The 16,022-nt window shown below is 44.0% G+C and overlaps 1 protein-coding gene across 11 annotated transcripts in view; it reads right to left on the bottom strand.

Moving 5' to 3' along the window:
- Positions 1–16,022, bottom strand: part of dst (dystonin) — a 603,331-nt gene that overhangs the window by 492,221 nt on the left and 95,088 nt on the right. For all 11 annotated transcript variants that reach the window (XM_072250685.1, XM_072250715.1, XM_072250746.1 and 8 more), the window contains one exon: positions 54–115. In XM_072250685.1, coding sequence (XP_072106786.1) covers positions 54–115 — 62 coding nt within the window. The remainder of the gene's footprint in view (positions 1–53; positions 116–16,022) is intronic.

Raw genomic sequence — 16,022 nt, 5'->3', positions numbered from 1 at the left:
ATTAGAACTGAGAGACCAATATACAAAAGGCACGTGGAAATTATCCCACCAACCTTAATAAGGTGCTTGTTGATCCATTTTGTAAAGGTCTTCTTCTGTACTTTGTCCCGTTCATCTGAAAAAAACAAAATGAGAAGTTAAAGAGAACAGCTCAACATTAAACTTCAAGATGCCCCGTAGCTGCTGTTGGAATAAGCACAATCTGGTATCAGGTTAATAAGATGACACTCCCATCATTGTAAACTCTGAATTACAGTGCTTCTTAGGTATACCCAGTGGCCACTTTATTGGGCACCTCCTGTACCTAATAAAGTGGCCACTGAGTGTATATTTGTGATCTTCTGCTGCTATAGCTCAACGATGTGTGCATTCATGGATATTCTTCTGCACACCATTGTTGGTGTGCATGGTTATTTGAGTTACTGTCATCTTTCTGTCGGCTTGAACCAGTCTAGCTAATCTACTCCAACCTCTATCGTTAACAAGGCATTTTTCACCCACAGAACTGATGCTCACTGGATGTGTTTTTTTTTATTTTTCCCACCATTCTCTATAAACTCTAGGATGCATAAAAATCCCAGGAGATCAGCAGTTTCTGAGATACTCAAACCATCTCGTCTAGCACCAACAATCATTCCATGGTCAAAGTCACTCGGGTCACATTTGGTCTGAACAAATGAATGCCTTGACCATGTCTGCATGTTTTTATGCACTGAGTTGCTGCCACATGATTGGCTGATTAGATATCTGCATCAGACTTTGCCTGCCCCTTGGAAGCAGCTCAAGCGAAGTTCAAGTTTGTCATTGTTCAACCATGCACATGTCTATACTCCTAAATGAAACAATGTTCCTCTGGGACCAAGGTGCAAATCACAGTACATATTTCACCCAGAGCACATAAAACATTAACACCTAATAAAATGAATTCTGTAGGTTTTCATTGACATAAAATGCATATATTACTTATTGTTAAATGTACAATGGTAAAATGCTGCTGGCACTCTCACAAGTCACGTGTACAAGGTGGGAGCAAGGTGTTCAGAAGTCTCTCACAGCCTGTGGGAAAAACCTGTTACTTAATCTAACAGTCCTTGTTCTTCGTCTGTGGTACCACCTGCCTGACAGTAGGAAGTCAAGGAGACTGCAGGGTCCTAGCTTAGGGCTCTGCGAACGCAGTGCTTCCGGTGCATGTCCCTGGATGGAGGGGAGAGAGACCCTGGTGATTATCTCAGCAGTTCTCACAATCCTTTACAGGGTCTTGCTGTCAGATGCCTTACAATTTCCACACCAGGTGATGATGCAGCTGGTCAGGACGCTCTCAATGGTGCTCCAGTAAAATATGGTTAGAATGGGGGCGGGGAGTCTCGTACGCCTCAATCTCCTTAGGAGGTGGAGATGCTGCCGTGCTTTTCTGAGTAAAAAGGTGGTGTTAAGGGACCAGTTGAGATCATCCACCATGTGCACTCCAAGTAACTTGGTGCTCTTGACTCTCTCTATGGAGGAATCGATTATGAGTGGTCAGCTTCTTTCTTCCTAGAGTCCACAATCAGCTCTTTAGTCTTGTCAATGTCGAGACTCAATTTATTCTGTTCACTCCTGCTTTCTGTCCCTCTCCTGTTCCAATACCAGCCAGGAGAGAGCTGTGGAGGCCAAGCCATGTCTGCTGATCTTATCCTGGCCTTGACTCCACCTTCATGGCTGTTATCCAGCCGACCAAAAGTATCTTCATCTTGGTATTGTATGGATTCAAAGAACATTTGGATTTTTGATCCACAGGGGATTTAAAGTTATGCTGAATAAGCGGGTAAGCGGAACAGAGACCCTGAGCAGATCAGCCATGATCTTACAAAATTGTGGAGTGGGATCCTTCCTCATGTTTCTGAATGGTCAATGTACCATGAACACGACTAGTGAGGGTCCTTCGTGCTGGATGCCACCTTCTTGAGGCATCGGACTTGGAATATGTCCTCGCTGGCAGGGAGTTTTGTGGCCTGTGATGGAGCTGGTTGAGTCTACAACTGGCAGTAGCATTGGAGCCTCCATTCTAGGTGGGGATGTAACCCAGCGGTCCCCAACCACCAGGCCGCGAGGAAACGATACAATTTGGCAATATAAGTCAGCTGCACCTTTCCTCATTCCCTGTCACACCCACTGTTGAACTTGAACGTACGCGAGGTCATTACCACGCGTCATCCATGTCAGCGCGGGGAAGGAGATCAACTCCTCGAGCTTGCAAGTGCCGATGGGCTGAAATTATGTTTGACATAACATCTCTGCTGGCATTCTGGATCAAAGTCAAGGCTGATATCCTCAGATAGCTACAGAAGCACTGAAAACATTGCTTCCATTTCCAACATATCTCTGCGATGAATGCAATGAAAACTAAATTGTGAATAGACCGGACATAAGGAACCCCATTCAAGTATCGCTGTCTCCCATCACCCCTCGATGGCACCGTCTTGTTGCAGGGAAACAGACCCAGGGCTCCCACTGATTCAGCGATACTGGTGTGTTGCAATGATTTTATATGTTCATACGGGGGAAATATGTGCTGTGTGTTTAATATCCAAACGTTACTTAAATGTTATGATGCTATTGACTTATCTAACCATATAACAATTCCAGCGTGGAAACAGGCCATCTCGGCCCTTCTAGTCCGTGCTGAACGCTACTCTCACCTAGTCCCACCGACTTGCATTCAGCCCATAACCCTCCATTCCTTTCCTGTCCATATACCTATCCAATTTTCTTTAAATGATAATATCGAACCTGCCTCAACCACTTCTACTGGAAGTTCGTTCAATACTTACTCAAGCTCCCCTGTCCTCCCCTGATAATTGACTTATCGCTATATTCATGCGAGGAAAATGTGCGCTGTGTGTTTAATATTAAATTTGTTAGATAAACCCTTTAAGAAATGAATTGAGTGTATTAGCCACTTATCACCTATATTCTGGTCGTAATAACACTCCACCCCTGAACAGAATCGGCAAAAACGATTTGTAGAAAAAAATCGGCCGTGCATGCACACTGTTGCCCTCGCAAGGCTTCATGGTCATGGTAGTCTTTCGCAGGATAAGCTCACGTATTTAACTGCCACTCTTGTCCATTGGCAACCCTACCCCCTCCCCGCCGAGTCGGCAGGTCCGCAAGAATATTGTCAATCATAAACCGGTCCGCTTTGCAAAAAAGATTGGGGATCCCTGATGTAACCAGTCAGAATTTTCTCCACATATGATCGAGCATGTATGATTCCTGACAATGAACCTCGATGTAACAAGGAACTGGTCCACCTCTCAGTGAGAAGGCTGCGTACGAGGGTTGCTGCTGTGCGAGACTGGGACAAGTGCTGGGTGTGAGTTTAGGGACTGCTCCCCTATCTGGCACACTGTGTGTGGGCCATTTTTGTGCAGCTGCTTCATGTTGACAGTCTGTCTGGATCCTCCTGTCTCTCTCATCACTTCTAGTTAGGCATGATAAAAGCTTGTCTCCCACTCTCTTCATTTGGCTGCACAGGCTGGTTATGCCCTTTGGTAACGAGCTCAGAGCAAAGAAATCTCTACCTGAGAGGATATCTCTTTCAAAGTAAGTGTTCAGATCCTTGATCAAGAGTGCCGAAGTGAATTATAGCTCTTTTGCTGATACCAGTGTAACATGGCCCCCACGTTAAGGGAGGATTCTGCATTTCAGAAAATGGTCCGTATCCCAACATCCCCCCGTCATCAACAAACACAAGTCAAAAAATGTATTTATTTGTTTAACTGGTTTTCACATTCATTTTATTGATTGTTTGAGCAAATTTTATTGTTGCTCATATTTTTGGGTTGTGATTTGTGAATTCTGTGAGGACAGAGTACGGTTGCTTGAATGGCTGTAGTGCAGGAGTGCCCTGGACTCCATCGACTGGTTGGCTACATTTTGTGCTCCCAGCCTATGAAGGAAGATAATTTTCTGACATGTTCATACTCTAAAACTCCAAGTGTAGTTAACTCCCAAATGTATCGTTGTTACATAGGCGCAGAAAAGAACTCAGTCCTGACAAGACAACCATCAAAGTAAAACCACAATGCATGATTTCGTACTAGTAAAGTTTGATTCAGTGGAGCCTCAGGCAAAACTTGAAAGAAAATGGCCATAGCCAGCCTTTATATCCATGGGAGCGTACAAATGTAAAATCATTACTGGGTTCTGCGATATAACAAACTAAGTTGGTTGCAGAACTGAAGGGTGAAGCAACGGTATTGGAAAGAGCAAGGCGGCAGCAGTGATGCCAAGTACGTGGGAGGCTTCAGGATGGAAATTCAGCTGCATTAGTTCATAGTGAATAATCACAGCGGCCTTGGCATGGGGCTTAAAATGAGACCATTGTTCCAGGAGAATCCCCTCCTATTATTCTTACTTACCAGTGCAAAGCTTTTACAACAAGCTGCCTTCGTCACGCCTGCAATGGGTGTAATTAATCCTTTTACTAGTCATTTTAATAACAGGACAACCCTTATGGCTTATACTTAGTAGTGTTGCTATGGCAACCATCATCCACTAAGCTAAACACAGTCAGTTTTGAAATTCTGCATTAAGAAAAAAAAATTTAATGGTGGCACAGGAGGTAGTGTTTCTGCTGCACATCTTGAGTGACAGGAGTTCAATCCTGACCTCCAGCTCTATCTTAAACACAAGAGGTGCTGCCGATGCTGGAAATCCTGAGCAACACACACAAGATACTGGAGGAAGTCGGCAGGTCAGACAGCAGGAGAGTAAGCAGTTGACGTTTCGGACTGAGACCCTTCATCAGAACTGAATAAAGTCTACTGTTTATTTTCCTCCGGTCTGATATGCTGATCTATGTTCACTCAACAATTGTACAGTTTACAATGCACAAAGATGCCATTCAGCCCACTGGATTCATGCCCGCTCCAGGAGAACAATCTTAATTAGTCCCTTTACCCTGATTAACTCTTGTTCGCAAGCCCATCCATTCTCCTTTGATTCTGTTGTCACTGACCTACATTAAGGGGTACATTCCAGCAGACAATTGCAATGTGCGTGTGTGAGGTGGAAACCTATACAGATACAGGGAGAATGTGCAGACCAGACACAGACAATTGCAGCAGCACAGGTCAAGATTGAACCAGGAATCTGGAGTTGTGAGGTGGCAGCACGTCCAATATTGATATATTTTAAATAATTATTTCTTATTATAATTTAGTGTACATTTTATGCATATGTTCAGGGGTCTCTTTACTAGGTACACCAGTACACCAACTCATTAATGTAAAGCGACAAGAGAGATTGAAGTGCCGACCGCCCGCCTTTTTAATCACTCCACTACTGGAGAGGGGAGACTGCCTTTTTAAATTACCGGGGGATTGCTCTGCTACTGGAGAGGGGAGACTGCCTTTTTAAATTACCGGGGGATTGCTCTGCTTCTGGAGAGGGGAGACTGCCTTTTTATTGCTCGGGGAAATTGCTCTGCTATGAAGATGGAGGCCTGCAATTTTTATTGCAGGTGAGATCACTCTGCGATGGAGAGAGAAAACGTTGCCCAGGCTTTTCTGCATTTTGGCTGTGGACTTGAACTGCGGACTTTCTTTCAGTCTCATGGTTTTTTTGCCCGATCCTTCTCATTTTTTAATGTGCAGGGGAGGGGGACTTGGAGGTCAATATGCCTGTTCTGTTTTTGTTTGTTTTTTTTGCTGCAGGGAGGAGGGATTTCGGGGTTGATGATTGTGCTACCATTCTTTTCTTTCTTGGTTTCATGACTATCTGGAGAATTAAGGCATCCGTTAGTCTTGCGAGACCATGGATCTGTGCCTGGAAAGTCTTCACTTTCCAGGGTGCAGGCCTGGGCAAGGTTGTATGGAAGATCAGTAGTTGCCCATGCTGCAAGTCTTCCCTCTCCACGACACCAATGTTGTCCAAGGGAAAGGCATTAGGACCCATACAGCTTGGCATCGGTGTCAGCGCAGAGCAATGTGTGATTAAGTGCCTCGCTTAAGGATACAATACGTTGCCTCGGCTGGGGCTCGAACTCACGACCTTCAGGTCGCTAGTCCAATGCCTTAACCACTTGGCCATGTGCCCACACCATCAATACTCAATCCACAAAAGCATGCAGACATGGTCAAGTTCAGTCATTGTTGATCAAACATTAGAGTAAGGAAGAAATATCTTACGTGGCTTTGATCATGAAATGATTGTTGGTGCCAGAGTGGGTGGTTTGAGTATCTCACGAAATGCTTATCTCCTGGGATTTTCATGCACATCAGTTTAGAGTTTATAAAGAATGGTGCAAGACAACATAAAATACCCAAGTGAGCAGCAGTTCTGTTGCTAAAAACACGTCGTAAATGAGCAAGGTCAGAGGAGAATGGCCAGCATAGTTCAAGCTGACAGGAAGGTGACAATAACTTAAATAAGCATGTGTTATAACAGTGATGTGCGGAAAAGCATTTCTGAACACACGTCAAACCTTGAAGAAGCATCAGAAGAGCATGAACATACACTCAGTGCCCACTTTATTAGCTACCTCTTGTATGTCAGTGATAATAAACCCGATTCTGGTTCTTGTACAATGCTGCCCTCTCAAATTATCTTTACTCTGTTTGGGGCAAGGCAATTATAATTGGAAACATATTCCTTTGCCACACCACTACATAGGACAAAATCAAACATAGTTTTCTACAAACAACACACATCAAAGTTGCTGGTGAACCAGCAGGCCAGGCAGCATCTGTAGGAAGAGGTGCAGTCGACGTTTCAGGCCGAGACCCTACACCAGCTCCTACAAAGTTAGCCTTCAACTGAAAGTTCACACAAAGTAGATGGGTGACACAGGGCGGGCCACATTTATGGTCCTCAGTGATTTACTTCAGGCAGAGGGTCATTGGCTGCAGTTGTAACGACACCAGTGCCATCAGAGTTAAGTAGAGAATCCTAGTTATTGACCAATTATCAACGATCTCAGGTCCGCCTCATCAAGGCTGCCCAACTTCACCACCACTGCGCACAGCCTAATTCAGACAATATCTCAGCCATTTGGCTTTTGAAACCCTCGCCCATCCTGAGTTCTCCTCCAGCATGTCATAATGCATGCAGTTTTGGTCTCAAATGATGCAGTCACTTAAAGCTGAGGTGCTAAGAAAACTTCTCCTCTCAGAAAGTGAACTTTTGAAATTCTCTCCACAGGGTTGCGAAGGTTAGGCCTATGAAGGCACTTATGGAGGAGGCAGATCGTGGAAAAAAAATGTGCTTGAAAGCTCTTAAAATTTTCTTAAAACAATACTCCATACAAGTCTTGCCTGCAGAAAGTTCGCTCCTCCAATCTCCCAAAGATTAAATGACAAATTTCAGATTCTTATACAGCTAGCTATAACTGTAGCTGCTGATGCTTCTATGGTTTACAAGACAGGAAAAGTCCAAGAGTGGATTTGTCAAATATTTTTAAGAGATCATGGAATTGAGAGCTATATGGAACTGGGAAAGAAAAAAAACTGAGGCCCAAGGCAGATCATTATTGAAACATGGGCAAGTTTGAGTGGCCGGGATGTTTACTTGTGCTGTTATCTTCTTATACGTTTGCGATAATCTGTGAATTTATTGAATGGTGGAACATTCCACCAAATCTTACGTTCTGATGTAGACATTGCCTCATAAAGCAAGATCCAACAGGTTGTCCTTGTACTCACCGAAGTCTCGAAGAAGGTTTGACCCTTGTCCAGGCACCTACCCTAAGAATGTACAGAACAGATGTAGAAGTAGGCCACCGTCTGCAACCACAACATTGTCCGCACCAGCACCTTCTTAACTGTTCTCCGTAACCTAAGTTACTAAGCAGCATGCTGGTTCTATATCCTCAGTCACTCCTAGCACTCTGAAACAACTGCTCCTGGGTTTGCCAACTTCCACTGACTGCCCAACTGTCTTGCTGTCCAATTAAACAGTCTAATCCTTGTTTTCAAACCCCTCCACAACCTTCCCCGTCCCCTTCTTTACTGGGAATTGTTAGGAATTCCAATGAAAATTGTAATTATTATTATTATTTATTTATTTAGAGATACAGTGTGGTAACAGGCCCTTCCAGCCAAGTGAGCACACACCATCCAATGACACCCATGGGACCAATTAAGTCCCCAACCCATATGTCGTTGGGTTGTGGGAGGAAGCTGGAGCACCCGGAGGAAAGCCACGTGGTCACAGGGGGAACATACAAACAGATCGTGGTGGGAATCAAACCCCAATCTTACCGACAGAGCTGTAAAACGCTGCACTAACTGTGACACTACCATGCCGCCCTCTGGAAGACTTAAGCATTTTTTTCATAAAAATGTACCTCTTTTTTACTTCATATTTTAAAATAACCACTTCTCTTTAGACCTATTAATTTGTGTCCATATCTGAATCACAGGTGCTGCCTTGACCTAGAAAATACTTCCTACATTTAAGGTTTCTATTTCTCCTTCTTACTTCTGTTTTTAAACAAATGTAACACAACTCAACACCATGACAATCCATTATACACTAAACTCTTGCATAAAAACTCTGCAGAAGAACTAGGGGATTGAGAACATTCCAGGTTTATTATATAAGGTGGGAAAACAAACCCATATTCCCTCTCTTCAGGTACAGACACCCTTCCTCCCAAGGAGTGACTGCTCAAAGGTTGATCTGGAAAACCATGCTTTAATAGAAAGATCCCTGCCTTGCTCAGTATTTCTCACCACGTGGAGTAAGATGATGGACACAGTCCAGTCCATCACAGGCAAAGCCCTCCCCACCAGTAAGCACATTTTAATGGAGCTCTACCACAAGAAAGCATAATCTATCATCAAAGATGTTCCCCCCCCCCCCCCCCCCAGTATACAGGACAGGCTCTCCTCTCTACTAGCATCAGGGAGGAGGTACAGGAGCCTTGGATCCCTCACCATCCAATTCAGAACAGTTATAAGCCTACCTTTACGGCCTACAGACTCACTTTAAAGGACCCTTTACGATTCATGTCCTTGTATTATCATTTTATTTGCACATCAGTTGTTTGTCTATCACTGTTTATGTGTTGTTTTTCATAAATTCTATGGTATTTATTTATCCCGTAAATTGCTGCAAAAAATGAATCTCGAGGTAACACTTAGGTACTTTGGTGATACATTTACAGACATCCCACCCTGCAAAAAGTCATTTCAGGGAGGTACCACCATCAATTTGCGGGAGACTCCCAGAACTAATGGAAGAGGTGGGATGACCGCAATAGAATAGCTCCTTAACAGCTAGCCAGCTAGTTTAAATAACGTTAGCTATGCTAATGAACGAATGACACCTGTTAAACTCACCTCAACATGTCCTTTACAGTCTTAACCCACCATGGGCAATAGAAAAGTCACTGTTGCAAACAGTGCAACGAGCAACACTGTCATTATTTTTGACCCCTATTAGGGGTACACTTTAGGGTAGTCTGGGGTGATGTACGTTTTATATTTTCTTTTTTTGGAACACTCTGCCATGGTGCTCTCTCTCTCTTTCGCTCTCTTTCTCTCGCTCGCTCTCAAAAAATCCATTTCCAGGATATTGTATATAATTTGCGGGCATCAGGGAGCCACTATCAATATGCGGGAGACTCCCGGAACTTCCGGGAGAGGTGTGCATTTACTTTGTACTTTGTACTTCAGCAAAAGAGATCAACATTGTTATTTCATTGATCTTCACTGAATTGTGCTTCTATTTACACTTTGAAATGCTCACCAGTGCTTTGGTGAAGTATTTTCATAGTTAAAAATGGAATTGGTTAAACAGGTCCACAGACTGTTTCACCAAAAGAATACTGTATGTGGTAACACTATGTCTTTGTGTCCATTTCTCACTGTGCCAGGTTTCAAGGCAAGCACCCTGTCACTTGCTTGCACCAACTTGCCTTTACAGAAAGCAGGCCTGATAATAGGAGCAAAACTAAATGAGCAGGATAATAATTAACAGGAGAAAGGCCGTATGTTTGTGAGCTTCACTGTCTGCTGGGGACAGAGAAAATCTGGGTAGTCCTGGGCCCACAAGAGAAAGGTAGTTGGAGGTCTACTGGGAACAAGGGGTGGGGAGAGTGGATGGAAGAGAGGGATAAGGAGAAGAGAGAGAGAGAGAGAGAGAGAGAGAGGAGAGAGAATGAGACAGAAAGAGAAAGATGGAGAAAGAGAGTGAAAGAAAGATAGAATGAGAGAGAGTGAGAGAGAGAGAGCAAGAGAGAGAGAAATAAGAACAGGAGAGAAAAAAAGCTGGAGAGAATACAAGAGAAAGTGAATAGGAGAGAGGGCAAAAGAGAGAGAAAGAAAGAAAAATAGAGAGAGAGCTAAGGAAAGAAATAGTTACTGTGAAAAGAAGAAAAAGTGAAAAGGGGGAGGGAGGGTAAGCAGCTTTTTTCGCCTACCTGAGAGGGCTGACTCAGTTTTACACCTCATCCAAAAGATACTACTGAGCCCACAGTTCGCCCTCTACATTTTAACACCTACAGCCAAAGAGTGTGCTTGAAAACTCAACCCCCAGCCAGGGGCATTGCTGGCTATCAGGAGCAGCACTTATGGCCATTCCTATCTGCCTCAGGGAAGCCATGCCAAGCCTATGCCTCAAGCATCTAGTGCTCAGAGTGATCCTCACCCGACCTGGAGCGCCCCAGGACTACAACCCTAAATGGACTTTATGCAGATCCTTCATCAGATGCTGCAATGAAACACAAGGACCAAGGAGAATGGATTTCAAAGAGGCTGTGCAGATTCAGAGAGGCCCCATCACCCAGAATTACCACAGTTAATCCTGGAAGGGTTCAGAGTTACAGCTATCAGTGATGGAGAACAAGATCTGATAACAAGATTGTGGCACATGCACACCTGATACTTAAACTATAACGACCTTAAAGAACCAAAACAATGCATTATTACTAATCGGTTTAAATGGTGATTTAATGTAGCAGTGCAATAACTGTGACAGATACCTGCAATAATTAAATTATTCTCAGTACACTGACCTGTTTCTGCTCGAAACGATATTGCCACCAACTGAGGGTTTGCAAAACTGAAAACCACACAGAACATCGACAATATCAATTTCAGCCAGTTCCCTTTCATTGCTACAACTCACATCCTGGGCCAAGGGGCTACCTGTTATAGAGTTCACCACAGCCAAACAGTATTTAAGTGGCAATGATGCATCCCAAAATGCAGCACCCAGCTACACTGTTGGCCAAAGACTTGGGTCAATGGGATGGACTTCAAGCAGCATGCCAAGCACAGGAGATTCAGCAGATGCTGGAAACCTTGATCAGCACGCACTGCAGGAACTCAGCAGGTCGGGCAACATCTGCAGAGGGGTATAATCAGGCAATGTTTTGGACTAAAACGTCTACCTCCTTCCTTTTCAGTCCTGATGAAGGAACTCGGCCCAAAACATCAACTATTTATTCCCCTCCATAGATGCTGCCTGACCTGCCGAGTTCCTCCAGCCTTTTGAGTGTTGCTTTAAGCAGCATGGTTGATCATTACAATCACATTCTACATACATGCAAATCACTGAACATAGCCAGATTATAGAAAACAGCCAAGGTGAGGAAGCGGCTGTAAAAAAATTGCCAGAGGGAGGTGAAATTGTGACAATCATTGCCACAGACAGCTGCGGAGGCGAGGTCTCTGGGTATATTTGAAGTGGAGGTTGATAACTTCTTGATTAATCAGGGTGACAAAAGTTAGGGGGAAAGGGTAGGAGAATGGGGTTGAGAGGGATAATAAATTAGCCATGATGGAATGGAGGAGCAGACTCAATGGGCTGAATGGCCTAATTCTGCTCCAATGTCTTATGATCTAATTGTGGATATCGACACTATGAGTTGAGGTCAGCATTCTTGAAACAATGCAACTCACAGGGAAAATTCAGTCCTCACGCAAGTGTAGGCTTTGTCAATGAGCAAACCAATTCAGTCCCCCTGCTCTCTCCTCGAAACTATTTCTTCAATTAGCCTCTGAAATGGGTCACAGAATCAGCTTCCAGCACCCAATCAGACACTTGCAGGCTGCCTCTTCGACATAAGTGGCTCATTTCACTGCATGTTTCAATGTTTCCATACGACTACAAAACATAGGAACAGAATTAGGCCATTTGGCCAAACGATTCTGCTCCACCATGGCTGATTTATTAATCCCTTTCAACTCCATTCTCCTGCCTTCTCCCTTTAACTTTTGCCACCCTGACTAATTGAGAAACTATCAATCTTAATTTTAAATAATCCAATGATTTGGCTTCCACAGCTGCCTGTGGCAATGAATTCCACAGATTCGCCACCCTCTGGCTAAAGAAATTCCTCCTCATCCCTGTTTGAAAGGGATGTCCATGTAATCTGAGGCTGTGCCCTCTGGTCCTAGATTCCCCCACTTTAGGAAACATCCGCTTTACAACCAGTCTATCTATGCCTTTCAATATTGGATATGTTTCAATGAGAGACCCTCCCCCTTCATTGAGTACAAGTCCAGAACCACCCTCATACATTAAAACTTTCATTCCTGGGATCATTCTCGTGCACCTCCTCTACGGCCCCCTCCAATGGTAACACATCCTTTCTTAGAGAAGCAGCTGTGACAAATAAAGTTAATCTATCTATTATTTCAATGTTTTAATAATATATTTCAGATGTCACTCAGTTGCCATCTACTTTAAATCAGTGTCCCATTGCATTGTACGCGGGGTGGGGATGGGTGGGAGGGAAGAAGCAACAACTCATGAAGCATTGATAAACACAGGCACTGCTACTTGTAACATGCAGCTTAGAAATGGAGCAGCACTCAGCCAAGTCAGGGTCTGACTTACAGCATGTGTCTGAATGATCGGCAAGCCAAGGCAGAGGCACACGAGGAGAACGCAAGAGTACTAACCCATACAACACATCTGGTTCACCAGCCAAGCATTCAGCTGCTTTTCACTGGAGAAAAGGCCCATCGTTCGTCCAGGCTGCACAATGTAAGATTCTGACATTTCCATTTTCAGTGCTGAGATACACAAAAGTAAGGGAGGCGGACTTACTAAAGAAGCTCCTCCCACTTGGCCTCAAGAGGAGGCACTCTCCCCGCCCATTCTTAATAGACAGCAAACCCAGAGTACACTTTGTTTTACTAAAATAAACATCTTCCCAAAACTCCTACAGAGAAGTCAGTCCATAGGCATATCGGACCCAGGTTTCAGGGCACCCTGCCTTAATAAACATAGCACCAGAGGATCAAGGGGCAGTCTATGTTACCATGGAAAATATAACAGAAAGATGATTGATGCAATGAGACTGACTCAGATTTACACGGTGAGCTTTTGCCTGTTTTCTTTTTTAAGCCGCTGTCTGTAGGAAAAAGACAGAAATTCATTATCTGAGGTGGGAGTGCAAGGAAGAAACCAAAAAAAAATTGAATACAAGGGATTCTACAGATGTTGGAAAATGGGAGCAATGCATACAAAATGCTGGAGGAACCCAGCAAGGGTAGGTACAATAGGGTCTTTTAAGATGCTCCTGGATAGGTACATGGAGCTTAGAAAAATAGAGGGCTACAGGTAAGCCTAGGTAATTTCTAAAGTAAGTACATGTTCAGCACAGCATTGTGGGCTGAAGGGTCTGTATTGTGCTGTAGGTTTTCTATGTTTCTAAGTCAGGCAGCATCTATAGAGAGGATAGTCAATAGATAGGTAGTCAATGTTTCAGGCCGAGCCCCTTCATGCATGAAGGGTCTCCTGCAGCTGATGGCAAGGCGATTGGCCTCTCGTCCCCAGGGTCAGAATTTGTCTCCTCCTGAAATAGTTTAACTAACTAACTCTCAAGGTTACAGAGATAGGGATGAGTTTGGGCATTTCATTGTTTGAAGGAATGGAAATCCCGAAAGGGAAGGAATGAATAGGGGAAGCTGGTGATCTTAGCTACAGAACTCAGGAGACACAAGAGACTGCAGATACTGGAATCGGAAGCAAAACAAAAACAAACTGCGGGGGATCTCAGCAGGTCGGGCAGCATTTCTCTCTGCAGACACACTTGCCTTTATTAGTTGAGGGACTGAATTCAAGAGTTATTTTACAACTTTATAAAACACTGATTAGGCTCTGTCTGGAGTCATCCCATTCCAGGAAGGATGTGAAGGCTTTGGACAGAGTGCAGAAGATGTTTAACAGGATGCTGTCTGGATTAGAGAGCATGTGCTATGGGGAGAGGCTGGGCAAACGAGGTGTTTTCTCTGGGGTGGCGGAGGCTGAGGGAGACCTTATAAAAGTTTACAAGATTATGAGGGGTTTAAACAATGTGGACATCGGGTATCATTTTCCCAGCATCAAAATATCGAATATTAGAGAGCATGCATTTAAGGTGAGAAGGGATAAATTTATGGGGGATGGGTGGGTGGACAAGTTTGTTTTTAAACACAGAGAATATTCGGTGCCTATGGACTACACTGCTGGGGGTAGAGGCAAATACCAAAGGGAAGGGGCTGTTGGATAAGCACGCAGATATGCAGAGAATGGAGGAAGATAGGTGTTGTACAAAATCAGAATGATATTAATATCACTGATGTATGTTGTGAAATAATTTGTTCTTTTTAAGGCAGTAGTACAGTGAAATAAATTTTTAAAAAGTATAAAATATAATAAGAAATGTGTGTGTGTGTGTGTGTGTGTGTGTGTGTCTGTGTCTGTGTGTGTTGCCAAAGGTAGTGTTCATGGGTTAGTTCATTGTCCATTCAGAAATCTGATGGTGGAGAGAAAGAAGCTGTTCCTAAAATGTGTGGGTAGAAGGGACCAGTTTTAATACTACAACATCATGGGCTGAAGGGCCAGTCATGGTGCTGTACTATTCTGTGTATACTACTGGATCTATGATCCATTTGCCTCCACAGATGCTGCCTAACCCAGAGAGTTCCTCTGGCAGTTTGTTATCAGCTCCATGAATTGAAAGCCTGATGGAGGGTTGAACTGGCTGCTCACAGCCTAACACGCCCCAGTGTGCTGAACTGTGCCAGGGAGTGATGGGAGGATGTGAGTCAGTGCTGAAACACTTCACTTCTATGAATCACTGCTGTCAAGTGGGGAGCTAACTAAAAGATATGTGGAAAAAGAAAGAACAGATAAAGATTAGCTTTAGTTGTCACTTGTGCATCAAAACACACAGTGAAATACATCACTTGCACCAAAACAAATTAGTGAGGATTGTGCTGGGGGCAGCCTGCAAGTAGTGCCACACTTCCAGCACCAACATAGCACGCCCATTAATTTACTATTCCTAACCCATATGCCTTTGAATGTGAGAGAAACCGGAACACACCTAGGAAATCCACGTGGGCAGGGGGAGAACATAGAAACTCCATACCGATAGCGGATGGATTTGAATCCTGGTCGATGATTGCTTATGCTGTAAAGTGACTACGCTAACCATCACGCTACCATCCTGCCCCGCTACCCCTCCGTGGTGCATCACTACGCCAACGTGTCACCCAATTGCAGCAGTCGTATAATTCTAGTGTAAAGTTGATTGTAATCTACAGTAGGGCACAAGCTGCCATATTTCCAGATGATATTGGAGGCCATTTGACACCTCAGGTCCATGCAGACATCCCACCCTGCAAAGACTCATCTCAGGGAGGTAGCACCATCAATTTGCAGGAGACTCCCAGAACTTCCGGGAGAGGTGGGATATCTGCAATACAGTAGCTCGTTAGCAGCTAGCCAGCTAGTTTGAATAATGTTAGCTATGCTAATGAACAAATGACACCTGTTAAACTCACCTCAACATGTCTTTTACAGTCTTAACCCACCATGAGCAATAGAAAAGTCACTGTTGCAAACAGTGCAGCGAGCAACACTGTCATTATTTTTGACCCCGATTAGGCAGGGGTACACTTTAGGGTAGTCTGGGGTGACGTACGTTTTATATTTTCTTTTTTTGGAACACTCTGCCATGGTGCTCTCTCTCTCTCTCTCTCTCCCGTGGTCGCTCTCTCTCTCGCACTCTCTCACTCACTCGCTCTCAAAAAAAA

The sequence above is a fragment of the Mobula birostris genome, chromosome 2 (assembly GCF_030028105.1).
Source record: "Mobula birostris isolate sMobBir1 chromosome 2, sMobBir1.hap1, whole genome shotgun sequence".
NCBI classification, from domain to species: Eukaryota; Metazoa; Chordata; class Chondrichthyes; order Myliobatiformes; family Myliobatidae; genus Mobula; species Mobula birostris.
Note: the sequence above shows the minus strand (reverse complement) of the source record. Positions and strands in the feature narration are given on the sequence as shown.